General features: G+C 52.5%; 1 protein-coding gene across 2 annotated transcripts; it reads left to right on the plus strand.

The window, feature by feature from the left end:
* Positions 1-1220: 1220 nt before the first annotated feature.
* Positions 1221-18535, plus strand: TCTE1 (t-complex-associated-testis-expressed 1). Of its 2 annotated transcripts, XM_037142619.2 has the most exons (6): positions 1286-1298; positions 7982-8083; positions 11836-12171; positions 13168-13736; positions 15790-16239; positions 17719-18535. In XM_037142619.2, the coding sequence occupies exons 3-6, from the start codon at positions 11880-11882 to the stop codon at positions 17926-17928; spliced, it is 1521 nt and encodes a 506-aa protein (XP_036998514.2). In that variant the 5' UTR covers positions 1286-1298; positions 7982-8083; positions 11836-11879; the 3' UTR covers positions 17929-18535. The 2 variants fall into 2 exon arrangements, with proteins under 2 accessions (XP_036998513.2, XP_036998514.2); XM_037142618.2 differs by lacking the exon at positions 7982-8083 and having other exon boundaries at positions 1221-1298.
* The last annotated feature ends 2268 nt before the right edge of the window (positions 18536-20803 follow it).

The raw sequence follows: 20803 nt of genomic DNA on the forward strand, positions 1-20803 counted from the left end.
CTCCCAGCATTTTTCCCTGCATGATTTCTCATTCTTTTGAGGCACCTGTGATTTGTTGGTAAATTCACTGTTAAGGGTTTGAAAGGGACCTGAACCCTCGTGTCCAGCCCTGACCACTTGCTCAGCTCTGTGGAGGTGCAAAGTTTGACCTCGAAGTCTTGGCAACTGCAGCAGCTGTAGTGGTTGGTGCTCTGCAAAGGTCCAGCTTTTTACACGTGGACACCAAGGTGAAGTATGGTACCCTCACTTTATTGATGAGTTAATTGAGCTTTTAAGATATTAATTTATCCATAGTAACCAATTAGTACAGTTTTCCCTTGAGGAACACAGGGGTTAGGGGTGCCAACCACCCATGCAGTTAAAAACCCACCCATAACAGACCTGCCCCTGCGTGTGTGCGTGTGTGCATGTGCAGCCACACGTCAGAAATGCATAATCGTCGGCACAGCCGAAATTAAAGCTAAACCGTCTCCCTGTGAAAAGTCCCTCCACCCTAGTTGCCTCGACCCTCCTGAAGGACAGCTTCTTTTTCTTCCTAGTGGAGTTGGTCACCCGTGCCCCTCAGGGCTGGGTGAGGGGCATCCTGTCCCTCGGGGCTGGCGGCGGTGGGGGGGAGCGGTGCGGGGAGGTTGACCTCGGGCGTACAGCTGTGTGAAGGAGAGCTGTGGAGGCTGGAACTTTCCTGCCTGCTGCCAGACATCAGCCTTGTTTACATCTTAGAGGAAGGTGGAAGGCGCTACTCCGCAGGGATGCTGCAGCCCACAGCTCTCCCACAGCGCCTGCCCCAGAGGAGTCCAGGCAACACCTGCAGCTGCCCTTCCCCCCCTCCTCATCTCCCAGAAGACCGACTGCTGATGCTTCTCCTGCACCGTCCTAGCACTCGCCATCCCCCACCACAAAAAAGGGTCCAAGAAGGAACAACACTCCAGGGACCCTGGCCGGGGCCCCCACTCCTCACCTTCCCCCACAAAAGCCCACCCATTCCTAAACACGTCCCCCAGAAGCACCAAATATGCCCCACGGTCACAGAGTTCCCCCTGCCTGTACAGCAGCCGCACACAGCACATTAGCCAGAAACTTCCTTGAGTCAACCCCGTGCCAAGGCACATAATGACAGCCATCAAAGGACAGCCTTGCGCCATCCAGGCACCCGGTGGAGACTTGGTGCGCAGGCGGGCAGACAGGCACGTGTGCACGCAGGCCCTGAACCCGCCCCCTGGAGACGTGGGGCGTCCCTAACGACCAGCGGGACCTTGCGAGAGCCTGCCGAAAGGCGAGCGCCTGGGGACCAGGAACCGGTGAGGCAACCTCTGGGAAAGAGAACGCTCAACTCCCGGTCTCCCTTATCGCGCTGAACTCTCCTGGCCCCGTCCCCATTCCTGCCTTCGACCCACCCAGGCCTAAAGCCCACAGGGAGCCCCAGTCTTGGCTCCCACTTTTCGAGTGGCGGGCAAGGGCTGGTCTGTAACTTCAGGAGGCTCCCCAACCCCCACCCATTTGAGGTGGGACCAGTGCCTCCTCCCCTGCTACAGTCACTGTCTGCAAACTGGCCCAAGGCTTAGGGTTTGCGCGCAAGGGGAGGCGGGTACCCTGAGAAGGAGGAAGCGGGAAGTGGGCACTGGGCAGGTCGTGGAGGAGAGCAGTTATAAGTGCCGGGCCCCAATCTTCTCAGAAAGGCTGACCCCCACCCTAGATCCCGTGGACTGCGATCCCTCCTGCGGGCCAGAAGCCAACGCACCTCGCTCCCATTGCAGGGCTGGTTTCCCTAGGTTACCTAGGAGAACCAAGGGCCTCATCCCCCTAGGCAGTTGGGGGAGGGCCTCTCTGACCTTTGGCGCTGAGATTCCCCGCAGGGAGTCTGAGCCGTTGGGAGGGAAGAGCTGTGGGGAGTGGAGGCACTAGAGTGCTTTTTAAGGCTACAGACCTAAAGAGGCAGGAGTGGAAGCAGGGTCAGGCCCAGGGGCGTGAGAAGGGCGCTGTTTTACTCACCAGGGACCAAGCAGGCTGGGCCCAGGCTCTGTCAGAGAAACTTTTTTGCCTCTCTTTTGTGATTCCATTAATTGGGAATTCCCAAATGAGAATTTGGGAGTGACCTGGCCTGAGACAGGGTGTGACGTAGTCGTGGTTGGTGTGAAAAAAATAGAGGAATGTAGACAAAAGCCAGGGGTGCTGAGGACAGGTGCCTGGGGTGAAAGAGAGGCTGAGTTTGAAGGCACAGGAAGTACCAGAGCAGGGAGCGGAGCACTGGGGGCCCAGTGGGTGCTGTGTCAGGTGACCTATCGGAGTGTCCAGGGGCACTCTGGTTACGTCTTCAGAGGGCCTTCAGAGGTCCGGGGACTTCAGCTTCTCAGTTCAGGGGAAGGCAGCTGAGGACAGCTGAGGACAAGCAGGAGGGGGGGGTGGCTTCCTCCAGCACCTTCAACTTTCCCATTTGGGCAGGCGGGAGAAGCCTCTGCCCAAAGTGCTTCTATTTAGCTGGGGACTTCAGAAGGGTAGAGGAGGTCTGAGTCTTCCTCTGAGAGGAGGGAATGTGCTAGAGATTCAAGCTTTGAATCCTAGGTCTGTGAAGAATGTCGAGGGCAGCGTGAGCTGTGGGGAAGGAGAGCAGAGTTCTGAGGATTCTTATGGGTCCCCATGGAGCATTAAACTGAAGGATACAAGCAATGATTCAGTTCTGTGGAAAGACCCAGCATCTGGCAGTGATGTAGAGAGTTGAGGAAGCCTGGGCTGTTCAGCTCAGCACCAAAAGGGGACCCCCACACTCCACGCCGGTGACAAGATGAGAGAGTTTGTGAGAAAGTGGGAGGTCCACTGGAAAAATGCTGTGAGCCACCAGTCTGGGGCATTTAGAAAGCAACCCCAACACCTTATTACTTGTTATGCTTTTATTCATGAAACTAAGAGAGCCTCAGGCAGACACCAGCTCAAACTGTAGCTTCCCCACCTACTCGCTGCCTGAAGCTTAGCAAGTTACTTAACCTTTCTAAGAGTCTGTTTCCTCATTTGTGAAATGGGGATAATGATGTTATAACAACAATAATAATCCTCAAGAATAAATCTGAAGATTTAATAAACTTGGGTAAGCCATCTCTAACATCTTCACCGTAATATCTGACACATCTTGAGCGCTGGCTCTGAGCCCAGCACTACAAGTATACAAACGCCTCACTCAGTTTGATCCTTAATCCTCTGGCTAACCCTACGAAGGTACCATTGATTACATCCCCACTTATTGAGAAAGAAGTGGAGGTTTAATGAGGTAAAATGACTTGCCCAAGGCCTCTCAGATGCTAGGGGGCAGAGTGGAGATTTGACCTTAGGTAGTAAAACCCCTGAACCCTTAGTCAGCCGCTACACTGGGACCTGCTCTGCACATGCTGTTGCAGCTTAGAAGACAACAAATAGTAAGCAGCTCTGCGTAGGCAAGGACACAGTTCCCAGAACGCTTGTCCCCCAGACACAAGCCTTCAAAACTAAAGACAGCGCTAACCAAACGGGGTCCTCTCATCACTTACGTCACCTGTGCTTGGGCCTGTCCAAAGCAGACCTTCATCCCTAACGCTTTGAGTTGTGTCCTGAAAGTGGTTACAGGACCCTGGACCCTGGTTGAGGACACAGTGTGGGGACCTGGGAGGAGGAGATGTGGCCTTTCTCCAGGGACTGTGGTCCCGGGCTGGGTTGGACTGATGCTGGAGGCACTGCCGGTGAAGCCCAGCAGGCCTGTGAGACAGGCTCCAGGAGGTGAAAGGTCACTGGGCACGTCCCCACTTTCTCCAGCCCTTAGATGAGGAGGCCAGATGGTGGCACAGGAGGCACCCAGTCCTGTGGCCCCAACCTTCTCTCTGAAATGTCAGAGAGAATTCCTGCCTTGGAGAAGGACCAGAGTCTTGACCACACTTTCAGTCTTCAAACTCTGGGACTTTCTGACTGCCCCGTGGGTTCCTCGGGGAAAGAATGCTCCACACAGTAAGGTGACTGCTCTGTCACTTCTGGGATTATCCTCCATGGGCCCTTGGGGGCTGTCTGGAAGTCCCTCGCCCCTGGCTGCTACATGTCTACCCATCCCTGCAGGCTTCCGGGGAGAATAGTGCCACCTACTACCACTCAGCTGAACACTGGTGAGGCCCAGGCCAGATTAAGGCCTCCCTGTAAGTAGGCGGAGCTATCTCAGGGCTCCTGCCTACTCATTCTCCCTGAGCCCGCCCCCCTCCTTCCAACTCTGCGGCACACTTTTCTTCCCCACCCCCTAACTTGGTTTTGGGTTTGAAACACTCGCACCAAGGCATGGATGATTGATAATAGGATATATAAATTCTGTACTCTTAGATTGTCAGCATAATGGGTCAAAGGGCTTCTACATTTTCTAGTTTGCAGCATTAGTGTCTGTACATATTTCATACTTCACTATGTTTGACCTAAAATGGTGAGATGCACTTTTAAAAAGCAGTTCAAGGTTAATATATAAGAACATACCCATGTGTGTAATATTAAGATTTTGTTTCATTGAGGGGGAAGTCCATTTTATTTTTTTAAGATTTTATTTGCTTTTAAAGAGAGGGAAGGGAGATAGACAGAGATGGAGAGAAACATCGATCAGTTGCCTCTTGCACGCCCCCAGTGGGGGGTCAGGCCCACAACCCACGCATGTGCCCTGACCAGGGACTCAAACCAGCAACCTTTCGGTTTTACAGGACAAGGCCCGACCCACTGACCTACACCAGTAAGGGTAGGAAGTGCATTTTAATGCAACAGGATGAAAGTCTTACGTTAGGGGCCTGAAATTCCCACAGTGAGGCGCCAAGGCCTGGTTGCTCTCCCAGGGTGGGTGGCCCTCCCTGACAGGTCCTGTCTGCGTGAAGATAGGACCCCTACCTCCCAGTGGACGTGCTTTCTTCTTTCTCAGTGGAGAGTAGGAAGGTGTGGGGAAGGAGACACACCAAGTGATTGTCAGAGAGCGGTGCATCAAGCTTAGGACAGCAGCCTGCCCTCAGGCCCCGGCCCGGCCCCAGCCCAGCCCCAGCCCTCCCAGGTGTGTTAGGGCCAGTTATTTCCTGCTCTGGTCCTCAGTCTCTTCCCTGGTAGAATGGGGCTACAAAGCCTGTCCTGCCTCCACTGTAGAGTGTTTGTAAGAGTCCAATGGGAGGAGAGTGCTGAAAGGCACTTGCAACTGTTACGTGCTGAGCAGATGTTAGCTGTAGGCAACGGCCCTATGGCTGGAGAGATGGGAGGTAAAACGGGAGGCTTGGGATTTTCAGGAGAAAAAGAGGCCACGGGAGATAGATATCCGTCCCTGTGTACAGTAACCTGGGAGCCTTTGGCTCTTTTCAGCCATCCCACTGAGCTATTCTACCTGCAGATTTAGGATTTTTCCCATAATTTAATTCACCAAACAGTGGGCCTATCAAAATGGTCAGGACCCTTTGTTCAGAAAGGTGTAGTAACCCACCTCTTGGCTTCAGCAAAAGGGACTCCTTAGAAGATGCCAAGTTAGGTCGCAGAACTGAAGGAACCGCTGAGAAATCCAGCAGTTCTGGGGCCTCAGGGACTGGGACTGGGGACTGAAGGTAGCCAGGTGCTCTCTGTTCACCTCTCATTCCTGCTGGCCTCCACCTGGCAACTCTCCCCTACTGCAGACAGGTCTTTCCATGGGAAGGGAACCAGCTGCCTGCAGTAGGGGATCCATATCCTTCAAGGACATATGTCCTTCTGTCTACCTCTGCTTGGACAAGCCCCAAGCAGGGCTCTGATTGGCCTGTGGCAGGTGGCCACCCTGAACCAATCACTCTGGCCAGTGTAGGATACCCCTGTTGGCCAGAATCCATTACCAGAAGCGGGTGGAGCAGGCCAAAACAGCAGCTATCCCACCTAATGCAGACTGATGGACACTGGCTATGGACCAGAGCCCAAAATGAGTAGCAAACAGTCCCTGCACCCCAAGGGGCTTACAGTCCAGTGTGCCTGTGGGGAGAGAGTAGTCAGTCACATCACCGAAGTGACACAAGCACTGGGAGTGCCATATGGGGAGGGACTATTTAGGGGATGGGGCATGAGAAAGGCTGTAAGTCTTCAGAAATGAAGTGGTACTTGAGCTCAGTCTCCAAAGGCTCCCTGCTTCCTGAGCTGAGCTGGCGGGAAAGGCATTCCAAGCAGAGGGAACCGTATGAGCAAAGGCTGGGCAGCTTGAACTAGCCTGACTTGTTCCAGATGCAAAGAGAGTGTCCAGTGCACAGGGTGCTTTCTATACGGAGGTGAGGAAGCTGAAGTGTACCCAGTGAGCAGTGGTGAGCCACCAGGGGCCTGCCCTGGCAGCTGTGGGAAGGCTAGGTGTGAGGGGACCACACTGGATGACAGACCCAGGTGCTGGGCAGCCACAGCTATGATCCAGGCACACCATGAGGTCCTGAGTTGAGAGAGCAGCAGGAGGGAGACTGTGGTGCTGAGGTGGGAAGCAGAAGGGAAAAAGCTCCAACAGTAAGCAGATGTCGGGGCTAGAAAGAGAGCACTGACGCCCAGCTTCTGATTGAGGCATCTGGATGGACCATGGTGCCCCTGGCCAAGGTAGGGAGCCAGGAGCAGCTTGGGGGAGGCACTGAGTTTTCTTGCAGGGCAGTTGAGTTTTAGGGAGCAGGCAGGCAGGCCAGTGGACCTAAGCCTGGAGCCCAGAGGAGAGCAAGAGCTGAAAACCAGCAACAGTAGTGAGGCAGGGTGACTGTGCAGAACTCTGAGGAGCCACAACACGTGAGGAGTGGGCAGAGTGCAAGGAGCCTTCGCTGGAGACTCTGAGAAAGAACGATGAGACAGGTGGGAGGGGAGCCAAGAGGGTGGCAACCTGGTGGTGGTTAAGAGGGTGAAGGTCAGGGTCACAACCTGCCGGGGAGGGGGCCATACCATATCATCTTTATAACATTAATAACAAGGAGACAAAAAGTTCATTCATATCCTTTTAAATATACTTTGTTTTATATTTTATTAGTTTTCAATAATAGATTTTTTTTTAATATGGAACTAAATTTCTCCTTAGAAGGATCCTCTGTGCCCTGGCCAGTGTGGCTTGTTAGTTGGAGCATGGACCCATAAACCAAAAGGTTGCATGTTCGATTCCCAGTCAGGGCACATACCTAGGCTGTGGGGTCAGTCCCCAGCAGAGGTGCGTACCAGAGACAACCATTTAAAGTTTCTCTCTCACATCCATGTACCTCTCCTTCTCTCTCCCTCCCTCCCCTTCTTTAAAATCAGTAAGCATGTCCCAGGGTGAGGATAGAAAGAAGAAGAGTCCTTTGTGTCAGGTAATCAATTGCTTGCCAAAAAAATATTTTGTAACATCTATTTTGGAAAATCTAGAGTTATTAAGTGGAAACAATCAACCTTGACCTTATTATGAGGCTAATGGTCTCAATATTTGCCTTACAAATGACAGCAGACCTGGCGATATATGGACATGACTGTACAGAGGTAGGGGTGGTTTTTTTATACCAGCCATGCACACAGAGACCATGAAGGGATGCTCTGCCTTTTTCTTTCCTGGAAGTGGCTCTAGACTCTGGGGCCTACCCTGGGTCTCGTCTTGCAGTGTTTTGCCCAGAGGAGTCTGCAGGATCTAAACAGCAGCAAGAGAGATTAGAAGTATCTCAGGAAGAATCTGAGTCCTGAGACAGTGAGGCATTAGTCAGGAAGGCTGGGCCCACCTATTTCCTGGACCCAGGTAGGGGTGCCCAACACATGGCCTCCCAGGATGGTGAGGCCTGACGGTATTGTAAGTAATGCCCGGGGAGTGGTGGGCACCAGGGCAGCATCCACCAGTCACCTGGGGCTTCCCCTGTTAAACTGGGTCTCGATTCCTTGGCTGTGCTCACAGGTTATCTTGGTATGCATTGGGAAAGGGGAATACAGGAATGTTTCAGGCCAGGACTTTGGAGGGAGCCCTGATGCAGAGCTAGTAGGAACAGGGCTGGTCTGTTGTCTATTTTCTTCTTTTGCCCAGATGGCCATCCTTTCATCCAGCCCCAAACAAAGCCACAGCCACATTGCTCTTCACATCCTCTCTGAAGATAGGGAAGGGCCTCACTCAAAGATACCATCTCAGGTTAGCATTCAAGAAGCTGGTGTCCAGGGTATCCTCTCCCCAGCCTAGGACCCCTGTCCATCACAGTGCCTTCATCCTCCACCACACCCTACAGTACTCTTTACAAATAGTATCAATAATATTCAAATATTATTTTAGACCAATCCCCACAATGCTTGCATGGGAAGGTATTGTTATCCCATTTTACAGACAAGGACTGAACTCAGATAGGTTAAGTAATTTGTACAAAGGTCACACAGCAAGTCACTGGAAAAGCCAGAAATGTAAAGTTCCAGCCAAGATAGAGGTGTAGGTAGATAGGCTTCACTTCCTTGCACAACCAACAGAAGGATAACAATCAATTTTAAAACAAAGAACAATCAGAACTACCAGAAAATTGAACTGTATGGAAGTCTGACAACCAAGGAGTTAAAGAAGAAACATTCATCCAGACTTATAGGAGGGGTGGAGATTGGCAGCTGGGGGCAGAGAGGACATGTGGCAAGGCTGCAGCTGATGGATCAGGTGGTCCCACACTTGCGTGGGGATAAGCCAGGAGGAACAACTGGGGAGAGAGACAGATCACGAAACTAAAGCCTCAAAACCTCTGGCTGTATAAATCCGTGGGGGTTGAGGCAGTGGGAGAAACTGGTAGTCCCACAGGATAGTCTGTTGGAGGGGCCCACGGGATCCTAGAATATATACAAACCCACCCCCTCCGGAATTAGCACCAAGGAAGCACCTCAAAGGTCTCAATTCACTTGTGGATAGATAGCAAAGGAAGTGACTGAAAGCGGGGTGAGAACTGAGCAAGTGAGCAAGTGGCATTGTTCTGACCCCTCCCCCACATACAGTGCCATAACACCGAGACAACAGGGCTGCCCTGCCCTGACAAATACCTAAGGCTCCACCCCTAATGACGTCACCGATACGCCGAGACAAAGGAATATGACCCAAACAAAAGAACAGATCAAAGCTCCAAAAATACAACTAAGTGTTGAAGAGATAGCTAACCTATCAGATGCAGAGTTCGAAACACTGGTGATCAGGATGCTCACAGAAATTATTGAGTATGGTCACAAAATAAAGGCTATGCAAAAGTGAAATAAAGAAATATATACAGGGAACCAACAGTGAAGGGAAGGAAACTGGGTCTCAAGTCAATGATTTGGAGCAGAAAGAAGAAATAAACAATCAGCCGGAACAAAATGAGGAAACGAGAATTCAAAAAAATGAGAAGAGGCTTAGGAACCTCCAGGACAACTTTAAATATTCCAATATCTGAATCATAGGGGTGCCAGAAGGAGAAGAGGAAGAACAAGAAACTGAAAACTTATTTGAAAAAATAATGAAGAAATACTTCTCCAATTTGGTGAAGAAAATAGACATGCAAGTCCAGGAAGCTCAGAGAGTCCTAAAGAAGCTGGGTCCAAGGAGGAACACACCAAGGCACATCATTACATTACCCAAGATTTAAAATAAAGAGGAAATCTTTTTTTTAAAGATTTTGTTTATTTATTTTTAGACAAAGGGAAAAGGCAGGAGAAAAAGGGGGAGAGAAACATCAATGTGTGGTTGCCTCTCACACACCCCCTACTGGGGACCTGGCCCATAACCTAGACATGTGCCCTGACTGGGAATGGAATCAGTGACCCTTTGGTCACAGGCCATCTCTCAATCTACTGAGCCATACCAGCCAGGGCAAAGAAAAGGAGAGAGTTACCTACAAAGGAGTTCCCATAGATGATCAGTTAATTTCTCAGAAGAAACCTTACAGGCAAGAAGGGACCAGGAAGAAGTATTCAAGGTCATGAAAAGCAGGGACCTACATCCAAAATTACTCTATCCAGCAAAGGTATCATTTAGAATGGAAGGGCAGATAAAGTGCTTCCCAGATAAGGTCAAGTTAAAGGAGTTCATCATCACCAAGCCCTTATTATATGAGATGGTAAAGGGACTTATCTAAGAAAAAGAAGATCAAAACTATGAACAGTAAAATGACCACAAACTCACAGCTATCAACAACTGAACCTTAAAAAAAATGAACTAAACAAACAACTAGAACAAGAACAGACTCACAGAAATGGAGATCACGTGGAGGGTTATCAGCAGGAAGGGGAGGAGGGAGAATGGGGGGAAAGTTACAGAGACTAAGAAGCATAATTGGTAGGTAGAAAATACACGGGGAGGTTAAGAATAGCATGGGAAATGGAGAAGCCAAGGAACTTGCATGTACAACCCATGAACGTGAAGTAAGTAGTGGGGCATGCTGGTGGGAGGGGAGATACAGGATGGAGGTGGTTAAAGGGGAGGAAAAAATGGGACAACTGTAATAGCATAATCAATAAAATATACTTTCTGCCCTGGCTGGCGTAGCTCAGTGGATTGAGCACGGGCCTGCAAACAAGAGAGGATCGTGGTTCAATTCCCAGTCAGGGCACATGCCTGGGTTGCAGGCCAGTTCCCAACAGGGGATGCATGAGAAGCAACCATACATTGATATTTCTCTCCCTCTCTCCTTCCCTTCCCCTCTAAAGATAAACAAATAAAATATTTAAAAATAAAAATTAAAAAAATGAGTAAATAATAACATATTCTTTCTTAAAAAGCCAGAAATGTGAAGTCACCTGCTATCTCTGAGCAGCATCCCCTCCCGGTTGTACCCTCTGAGGGGCCACCAGTCAGAAAGTATAAGGTGTTTGTGCCACAATTCTGGACATGATCTGTTAATTCCATTTGCTTTGCATAAGAGTGTCACGAATACACATATACCTTCCCTGCAACCCCCACCCCATCTTCCTCTCTCCTCTTTTTCTCTGTCTCACTTGCTCAGATGCTCAGAGCCAGGCTGTCCGCCTTGAGATTCTCGGCGGTCCTGGGGAGCACCATCTGTTCTCCTCCATCTGCCAAGGACACCTTTGCTGGTTCAGAGTGTTCCTTCCCACCGGCCACTCCACAGGGCCCCACGTCAGGGAGCAAATCTGAGGGAGGCTGACTGGGGCAGTCGCTGCATGCCGGGAAGCCCCATTTCAGCCCACGCTCTTAGGGCAGGGTCTCCAGCCCCAGACACATCCTCTGCCTTCTGTCTTCAGCCCCAGATTTAGCTGCCTTTCCACCTCCCACGACTTCCTGCTGCGGTCTGGAATGCTGGGAGGCTGGAGAACTGGAAGGAAGACTGGGATGGGGAAATTGAAGGGAGGGGGCCCAGAGCTCCAGCTCTCAGAGGGGAGGAGGAAAAGAAGGTGCCTGCACCCTGGACGGGGCGCCGGTCCAGTTCCCTCTCCCCTTACTCTCTCAGCTGCACTGTCCAAAACAGTAGCCACCAGCTACTTTTGATAGTAAAGGCTTTGTATGAATAAATAAATAGAAAATGCCTCAGTAATTATTATATTGATGTCATATTTAGATAATGTTTTGGACATATTGAGTTAAATGTAAAATTAATTTCACCTGTTTCTCTTTATTTTTTTTAATGTGACTCCTAGAGAATCTAAAGTAGTATATGTGGCTCGCCTTACATTTCTGTTGGCCAGTGCTGGATGCATTCACCTCTCCCAGTCGTCTTATTCTGTTACTCTCATTCACAGAGGAGGCATCTGAAACTCAGAGAGGTTCAGTAACTCGTCCAAGGCCACACAGCTAGTTAGAGGGATTTGCTCCTGAATCTGCTCTACTCCAGACTGGACCTTAAGAACCACTCTGTGCTACCTCTGTTGATACAGGCCTACCAACACCCTCCAAAGTAACAGCTCTATCCCCTCCTCTGGCTCCAGATTCTTACCAGCATCAAGGACCTACGAAGGAGTCTCCTGTCACCATGTTGCCAGTCACCGGCACGCAGGAAGTCGTAACATCGACAGCCTCACCTCCCAGCCGGTCCTTTCCCTCCACCCAGGACCGGCCCACCACTGCAGGCCAAGCTTTGAGCTCAGGCTCAAAGGTCTCAAAGTCCTCAGCCGTCCCACCCCCCGTGAAGTCCAAGGGCCTGAATTCTGGAGCCCTTGTACGTCAGATGCGCAGGATCATCGCCGAGGATGCTGAGTGGTCCCTGGCCACCGTGCCCCTGCTCACAGAGCTCTGCATTCAGCACATTGTCAAGAACTTCAAGAGTGAGTCGGTTCCTGCTGGTGGCAGGAGGGAGAAGGCCAGGGGCTGGGCACAGTGGGTGGGGACGGCCTGGAGGAGAGGCCTCAGAGGCTGGGTCCTGGGGCAGCCCCTGCCCTCCCACACAGAGTCCTCATCCCTACTCAACGCTTCCCTTCGCCCCATGGAGTCAAGACAGTTTCTCCTGCTGCCTCCACTTCCAGGCCCCACTAGACTCTTACCCGCAGTGAGTCTCCAGGACTATACATACCCTCTCCTCACCTTCCCTACTCTCTCCAGCAAAACCCCGCCCAAGCCCTATCTACCTCCTCCCCTAGAGAACCCTCCCTGGTGGGCTGACCTTTACCCTCTCGGAGTCTCCTGTGGTGTGTATATTTCCTTGGTTTCTTCTGTGCAGTGTGTGCTGCCCATGCTCATCCTTTTCAAAGACAAATCGCCAGCCTCTCCTCGTGGGTAGGAGCTCTCTAAGGACAGGGCTGTGATTCTGTCTGCAGCGTCTGTCACCTCCTAACCTACGAGTTTGAGTTGTGTGTTGTCTGACTCCCCTCACGGGAGGGAGCGGCTGCCTCTGCTCCACTGCCTTTTATGCCCGCGGCACTCAGAACTGTGTCTGGCAAATATCAGGTGCTAGAAGTTTTTGCTCGTTTGTTTTGAAATGCATGAATCAAATCAAATTGGGAGCCTCCGAAGTCAGGGTTGTTCCCTCCATCAGACTGAGTGATGACTGGGGGCTGGACCTAAGATTCTTTCTTTATTTCCTGAGACCAGAGACTAAGATGTTCACTTTCAGGCGAGGAAAACCCCTAAAGCCAGGGGCTATGTCTTCCCTATCAGCCTGAGACTCCCTGAGAGTAAGGTCTGCCTCCCCTCAGACTGGGGACCCCTGGAGGTAGGGGAGGTTTTCCCATCCCCTCGGTGCCCCCGGGCCCACCCAGCCCAGGACACCATGTGCTGGTTTCCCCAGCACTGTGACTTCTGCTTTCCTCCTTCTGTTCCCAAAGACAACCCTCTCCTGAAGAAGCTGCTCCCACAACACCAGCAGAAGGTACTGAAGCTTCTGTCCCCTGACCTGCCCCTGGCTGTGACTGCCAACCTGATCGATGATGAGAGCTACTGGCACCGCTGCTGTGTGCTGCGCTGGCCTGTGTGCCACTTGGACTCCCACGGCAGCTGGAAACGCGTGTTCTTCGAGCGGCACCTGGAGAATCTGATAAAGCACTTCATCCCGGGCACCACGGACCCCGCCGTGATCCTCGACTTGCTGCCACTCTGCAGAACCTATGTGCGGAGGATCCGTGTGGACCAGTTCCTTCCCCCGGTGCAGCTACCATCTCGGCCACACAGTGCGGGGGACCAATCCGACTCCGGCAGCGAGGGAGAGATGGACGAGCCCACCATGGACCACTACCAACTGGGTGACCTGGTGGCCGGCCTGAACCAGCTGGAGGAGCTGGACCTGGTGTATGGTGTCAAGGACTGCGGCATGAACTTCGAGTGGAACCTGTTTCTCTTCACCCACCGTGACTGCCACTCCTTGGCAGCTACCATTAAGGCATGCCACACCCTCAAGGTACTGGCGGTCCCCTCCCCCCAGCCTTCCCCCATTCCCATTCTCCGCATCTCTCTGATTCCCTCTCACCTCCTCTTCCTCAGCTATCATCATCTTCCTCCTCTCGTTTTCTTATTCACTGACCGACTGTCCCTTCCCCGCACCCTGCACCCAGCTGGGTTCCTGGGCCCCAGAGATGAACAAGGCATTGCCCTCCCAGTTCCCCAGCTATTTATTCATTCAACAAACATCTGCACCCTGGGCTCTGTCCTAGGTGCTGAAGAGTCAGCATTGAGCAAAATTACACCATTTGTGCCCTCTGGAGCTAACTGTCTAGTGCAATAAAAGACACTAATCAGCAATCATGTGAATGTAAAACTGCAGCTAGGATATCTGCCAGATTTAGCACACACACACACACAAAACCAGGGCATCCAGCTAAATCTGAGTTCCAGATATACATTGAGTGATATTCTAGTATAAATAAGTCCCAAATGTTCTGATTGGTAGTGGGAGAGCCTGCCAGGAAACCAGAAAGGAAGAAAAGGGGACGTGGCATGTGTCCCCGAGCCGCCGGGGGAGGGCGAGTTTCAGGAAGAAGAGGTGAGCAGCAATGGGGTGGGTGGGGCTGGGGGCCAGGTTTGGCAACATGTAGGTTACTTGATGGGGGGAGGAAGGAGCTGTGTCGGCAGGTGCCAGGAGCGACGGCCAGACTCCAGATTGCAGTGGTTTATGGAGAGAGTGGGAAGTGAGGAAACTGGATGTCTGCGATCCACTTTTCCAAGAACTTGGCTGTGAAAGGGGAGAAAGGTAGGATAGAAATAGATGAGGGTTTGGGGTTTTCTTAAGAAGAAACTTGCGTGAGTGTAAAACCAATGTAGATTTTCATCCAGTTGCAGGATATGGGTTGAGTCTGGGATGGAGGTGCAGGTCCATTGACCACAAAGGGCTCCTGAGAAAGCAGGAGGGGTGGGATTCGGGACCGAGGTGGGGCGGTCGGCTCTGGGAGGGGAGAGTGGAGGAAAATCGGGGGTTCCTATTCACTGGCTGTGGAGGCAGCAGGAGATTCACCTGCTGGCTGGAGGCTTTAGGGTGGTCCCTGAAGTCTGAGGAGGCTGCGGAAGGTTGAAATTGATGTAGATTATGAGAGGACATGTTGGCCAGAGAAACAGAACTGAATCAGCACACAGCCTTGAGGAACAATGGGTGGCTCCAATGAGACCAGCCAGTTCCATCGCGTAACGTTTTCCATCACGTCAGTGGCCCGGGCACAGAAAATAGACAGTGGGCTGGGTCCAAGGTTGGAGTTTTGCCAGATGGATGCCATGAAAAGGTGAGAAAGACAACGGACTCTAAGCTGGCTAAGAGCAGTTAAAAGAAAGGAGAAGACTGAAGGATAGAGACTAGACAGGCCAGCCACTCTGAGGTCTCAAGGAAGAGAAAGGAGTGGAATGAGCCAGTGAGAAGAAAAGGGATAAGGGTTCCCATCTCTCATGTTCATAATGCTGCCCTACACCTTTTCTTTTATCTGTTCACTTCACCCCATCCTTTCCCACTTTCTCCTTGGTTCTTTCCCTGGCAATCTCCTTTGAAAAGTTCCTCTCCTTGCCATGGTGGATCTTAGCCCGCTGAAAAGGGGGCAGCAAGGGACTGCTGGGTCAATCGGACCCGGATTCAAAACTTGCCCCCATACCTTAACCACAGCGTGACTCTGGGCACATGATATGTCTGCCCTAAGCCTCCATTTTCTGTCTGTAAAATGGAGATAACTTGTTCTACCTCACCGGGACGCTGAGGGTGAGAGATGGTGGCTGGGAACTGTCCTAGGGGCATGTCCAGCACATAGTAATTTCTCAAGAAATTGTAGCCTTCTCCCCCTACTACCTGCCACCAATTCTGTACCACTCTGCCATGCCGGGTACACCTGCCCCGCCCAAGAGCCAGCCAGGTGGCCAACACAAGGTGAACAGAACCTCAGGCCTCCCTTTGGCTCCCTCCTCTACCTGCAGAAGGGAGGTAGGCTGGCAGGTTACCCCTGGCTACCAAGTGCTATGGATGCTTTACTTGCCCACAGATCTTTCGGCTGACCCGAAGCAAGGTGGACGACGACAAGGCACGCATCCTAATTCGAAGCCTGCTGGACCACCCAGCCCTTGAGGAGCTGGACCTGTCACACAACCTCATTGGGGACCGTGGCGCCCGTGCCGCCGCCAAGCTGCTGAGCCACAGCCACCTGCGTGTGCTCAGCCTGGCCAACAACCAGGTGCGTGCGCCTGGTGCCCAGTCTCTGGCTCACGCTCTGGCACACAACACCAACCTCCTTTCTCTCAACCTTCGCCTCAACTGCATTGAGGATGAGGGCGGCCAGGCACTCGCCCACGCCTTGCAGACCAACAAGTGCCTCACCACGCTGCACCTCGGGGGCAACGAGCTTTCTGAGCCTACAGCCACTCTCATCTCCCAGGTGCTCTCTGTCAACACCACGCTCATCAACATCAACCTGTCCTGCAATCACATAGGACCGGTGAGCCACAGGTCCTGGGGCAGGAAGGGCCACGGAGAGGCCCTCGGCCTTGAGGGTGGGGGTGGAATCCAGCGGTCATGGGGCACTTACCAGGCAATTGTTAAGATTACAGACTTTACCTGGATCCAATGCCAGCTCTGCCATTTAGCACCTCGGTTAAGTTACTTAATGTTTTGGGGCCTCCATTTTCTCATCTGTAAAATGGGGATAATAATGTTATGTACTTCTAAGTGTTGTTCCTGGGAAGATTAAATGAGTTGTGCTTGCAAAGCAGTTAACCATTGCAGGCACAGTCTAGGTCCTTGGTAAGTGCTAGCTGTTGCTACCACTCAAGGCTGTGTGAGTATGTTGTGCTTGGTACCCAGTATCCATTATTTTCCCTTAATCCTCACAGTTATCTAGTAAAATGCGTATTTTTAAACCCACTTTACAGATGGAAAATTGTCTCAGAGACATCAGTGATTTGCTCAAGAGCATCCAATCAGTAGGAAGTGGCAAAGCTGTGATTAAACCCAGGACTGATTGAAAGCCAGGGTCCCTTCCAATAGATAAGGTTTCTCAGATTGTCTTGATTAAGTCTCACAGTAAGCAATGCAATTTACATGAATACCTAGTGAACATATACATGGATGTAACATAATTGAAATTTACTTTTACTGCTCAGTATGTCTGCTGATGTTTTCCTTTACAGTCTATTTTTTTAAAAAATAAATGCTTCTGATGATGTTGACTTTGCAACACACGATTGGGTCAGAACCACAGAGCAGCAGCTCTGCCTCCCAACATGAAATTCCTTCGCATTGGGCCGCGCCCACCCACCCCAGGAGGGGCTGAAGCTGTGAGGAGTGGGGAGGAGGCCCCTCTGGGTACTTCAGTTAAGGCCCTGCACCTTCTACCGAACCTCCCCAGACAGCAGCCTTGCTCACACTCGCACTGTCTCCGAAGGGGGTGCTCTTGGACTTGGCCTAAACAAAGGCCAGTATTCCTTGTGGGCCGTTATCAGAAGCCCCAAGGTAGGGATTCTGGGGTTGGAAAATTCCTTGGCACAGTGCCAGCCTCTGCTCTGCCCATCCCAGCCACGTGGCCATGGCCTCTCTGGCACTCCTCTTGGGGTCCCAAGATGGCTACTGCAGCTCATAGACAGAAGAGAATGAATGTCAGTGTGCTGCACAATTATGCTAAGCACTGTTTTGTGGAGCTTCTGTTCCAGTCACCTCTCTATGTCAAAAAAATGACCCTCCTCACCCTGGCTGGTGTGGCTCACTGGATTGAGTAACGGCCTGCAAACAGAGGGGTCGCTGGTTCCATTCCCAGTCGGGGTGCATGCCTTTGGTTGCGGGCCAGGTTCCCAGTGGGGGCAGGATATGAGAGGCAGCGGCACACTGATGGGTCTCTCCCTCTCTTTCTCTCTCCCTCCCCTCTCTAAAAATAAATAAAACCTTTTTAAAAAAATGACACTTCCCTTGCACCCTCCCCTAGGACGGCGGGAAGCAGCTCCTGGAAGGCATGTCGGACAACAGGACCCTCCTGCAGTTTGACTTGCGCCTGTCAGACATAACCCAGGAGAGTGAGTACCTCATTGGCCAGGCCCTCTGTGCCAACCGCGAAGAAGCCCGCCAGCGGACCCTGAATCCCAGCCACTTCCTGTCACCACTCACTGCCAAGGGCCCTGAGAACCCTGCCAGCTAAGAGAGGGGACAGGGCTGGGGCAGGGCTGGGGTAGTGAGGGGGCCTGGGTCACGGCCCCACCACCACCCCTCGTTGCCTGCTTCCCCCTTCCCGCGGCAGAGTGTCACACTGACCCCTCGGGAGGGAGAGGGGGACTGTGAAGATCCTTGGAGTGTAATCAAGGGTCGTGTGCATAAAGGTGTGAGGAAGGCAGGGGGCCTAGGACAGGGGAGAAAGGGCATAAAGTGGGAACCAGCCCCCTAGCCAGGTAGAACGTATTACCCCCTAAAACAAATGATTTCTTCCAGGTATAGGGAGAGGCAGAGAGAACTCGGAAGGGCTGCCTGCCCAGACTCTCCCACAGGGCCACCCATGTCCCTGACCCCCATCACCACCATTTCCTCTTTACTGAACAGATCCCTGACCTCCTTCGAACAGACACATACATACACACATTCATTCATTCATTCTCCCTGCCCTGGTCCTGCTACAGCAGAACTGTGCCCGGCTCTTCTACCCTCAGCCCCGCAGATGCTGCCTCCCTATTACTTGACTCTGCTTGAGTAACCCAGTTCTACAAGCCATGGCATCGCCCAATCCTTCCCCACAACCTGGGGAGGGGAAAACAGCGCTGAATGCAATGGGGGGGGGGGGTCATACCAGCATCACCAGAGAGAGAGCTTCTCTTGGGACGGGAAGATGGTGGGGGAAGTGCCACGCTGGGGAGGGAAGTCAGTGAGTCATCCAAAACTTTATTATCCACCAGTTTGATTTGTACAATCTTTGCGCTTGGAAATCCACGACAGAAAGGCCACAGTGTGATGCACCCAATTGACAGAGACCTGTCTTCTCCCAGCCAGGCCCAGCCTACCCCACAAGCCCTTGTCCCCAGGACACCCGGAGCCTACCGGGCCCCTCCACAAGGCCCCAGCACTCTGTGGCTGCCCACCCTGGAGCCACACCCACAGAAACCATATCAACCCAGGGGGCCATGAGAGGACCTGACTGACGGATTCAGGCTGAGCCCCATCTCCCATCCTCCTCAGACTGAGGGGCCCCACAGCCTGCAGATCAGTTTTCAAAGTGTGGGCTGTAGGCTGCAACCACAGCCTAGAGGTGCCTGCTCTCTGGGGGCTCCTCCCAACAAGCAGGCGCTGAGCAGAGCACCAAAGGGGGCTTGGGAGTGACTGCAAATGTGTGCCTGTCCGGGCGACCTCGAGTCTGTCTATGCCTGACACCCTCTGACAGTTCCAGAGTGCAAATGTGTAGGTGCGAGGGTGAGCATGTGCGTACGTAGCCACAGCTGCTAGCAGAGGTTCTAATTAGAGAAACAAGAACATTCAGCGTAAAGTTTAATTGTAGATTAATTTTCTGGTTTTCCTTTTCCCTGGCAATCAATAAAGCTACCAAGGAAAAAGCCCCAAGAACTGGTTTCTAAGTCTGTGCGTGTGTGGGAGATGAGGCTGTCTGTGTGAGACACCTAGGCAGGAATGGTCAGTACAGGCAAAGTAGTAACAGGGGCCCTCTTTACTTTCTCCCAGCTCAGGTTTTGCCTCAGAACCCATCCTGAGGGAGGAGCTGAGTTCCTCCCTCCTTGGAGCCAGGAGGTGGCCAGGCTGCCCCCACACAAAGGGCAAAATGGCCAGGTGCCAGCTGGCCAAGAACTGGGGCCTGAGGCCACAGCTCACCATCTGTACCTCACAAAGAGGTACAGAGGAAAGAGGGGTGCTCCGACTGCCAGGCCCCTGAGGAGCACAGACTCGGGGTCCAGGCGGGTTCAGTGCTGGCAGGCAGATGGGCACTGCTGTCCAGGGAATCGTAATGGGCAGCTGTACCCTCCTGCCTAAGCCTCCCCTTCTCTGGCCTTCAACCATCTCCACAGGAAAATAAAGCTCAACCGCCACAGGCCACAGACTGAGGTGTCCCTACAACCTGTGCCTCCCAAGTCCCCAGCGGGGAGGGAGGGCAGGGGAGCCAGAGATGTTGCATAGGTGGAGGCCATGCCCTTGGCGGGTGCAGGCCGAGCGTGGCTGGCAGAAGATGGGGGGTGTTGCAGGAGGGGCAGAAGGAGCTCTGATAGCTCGGGCAAAGTGAGAAGCATCAGGGGTGAGCAATGTTAGGCAGCCCAAGGGTTATCCTCTTCAACTTGAAATATAGCTCAATCTCTAGGCACTAAGTCTGCTGGGAAAACTTTAGCAGGGGGAGCTGGGAGGGCGGGGCGGAGGGTGGCTGTACACAGACATGCACACTGAAGCACACCAGAGTGGGAGCGGTGGGGAGTGAAAGGGACATCAGAGCTTCGGGGGGACAGGATGTGGGGCAGAGCCCTGTGGTGGTGGTGGGATGCCCCTCTGAAGACCCTGGGACGCAGAGCAGGGCTTTGTCAGCTCATGGGATGGGGGAAGATGGAGGAATTGGGCAAGATTTAGAGAATCTGACTCTGACCCTGCCACTGGAATTGAGTATTTCTTCAGCTGGGGCTTGTGACAAGGTCCTCAGCCCTGCAGAGGTGACCTGTGGGCTACTCCCCAAAGACATGCCCTTCCTTGGAGGTCCTTCCACTCCACCTCCACTGCCCTCTCCTCTGACTCCCATCGTGATTCCAGAGCTCCCCACTCAGTCGTTCACTTTGACTAGCTTTATGGAATGCTGCTTGGGTGGGGTCTCACCCTCTTTGAAGGGAGTGCCTTCCTAGAACCTGCCCAGAGGACTGAGAAAGCACTGAGGTGCACTGCCCTGCCCTGCCCGCCGCCCTGGCAACAGCTCTTCAGAGCCAGGAGCAGGAGGGAAGGGAGGCCAATGATGTCTCTGTCTCTCCAGGATCCGGACTCCGGGGGCCCAGTGAATAAACAACAGTGGTGGGAGTGGCAGAAAGGACCGCCCCCCCCCCCCCGTC

This window comes from Artibeus jamaicensis, unplaced genomic scaffold (assembly GCF_021234435.1).
Source record: "Artibeus jamaicensis isolate MK-2021 breed Jamaican fruit bat unplaced genomic scaffold, CSHL_Jam_final contig_484, whole genome shotgun sequence".
In the NCBI taxonomy this organism is placed as follows: domain Eukaryota; kingdom Metazoa; phylum Chordata; class Mammalia; order Chiroptera; family Phyllostomidae; genus Artibeus; species Artibeus jamaicensis.

Bases quoted from the DNA above. Each gene is read 5' to 3' on its own strand.
- TCTE1 (XM_037142618.2), top strand. From the start codon at position 11,880: ATGTTGCCAGTCACCGGCACGCAGGAAGTCGTAACATCGACAGCCTCA. The intron at 12,172-13,167 runs GTGAGTCGGTTC...CTGTTCCCAAAG, and splicing joins CATTGTCAAGAACTTCAAGA to ACAACCCTCTCCTGAAGAAG. The intron at 16,240-17,718 runs GTGAGCCACAGG...ACCCTCCCCTAG, and splicing joins CCTGCAATCACATAGGACCG to GACGGCGGGAAGCAGCTCCT.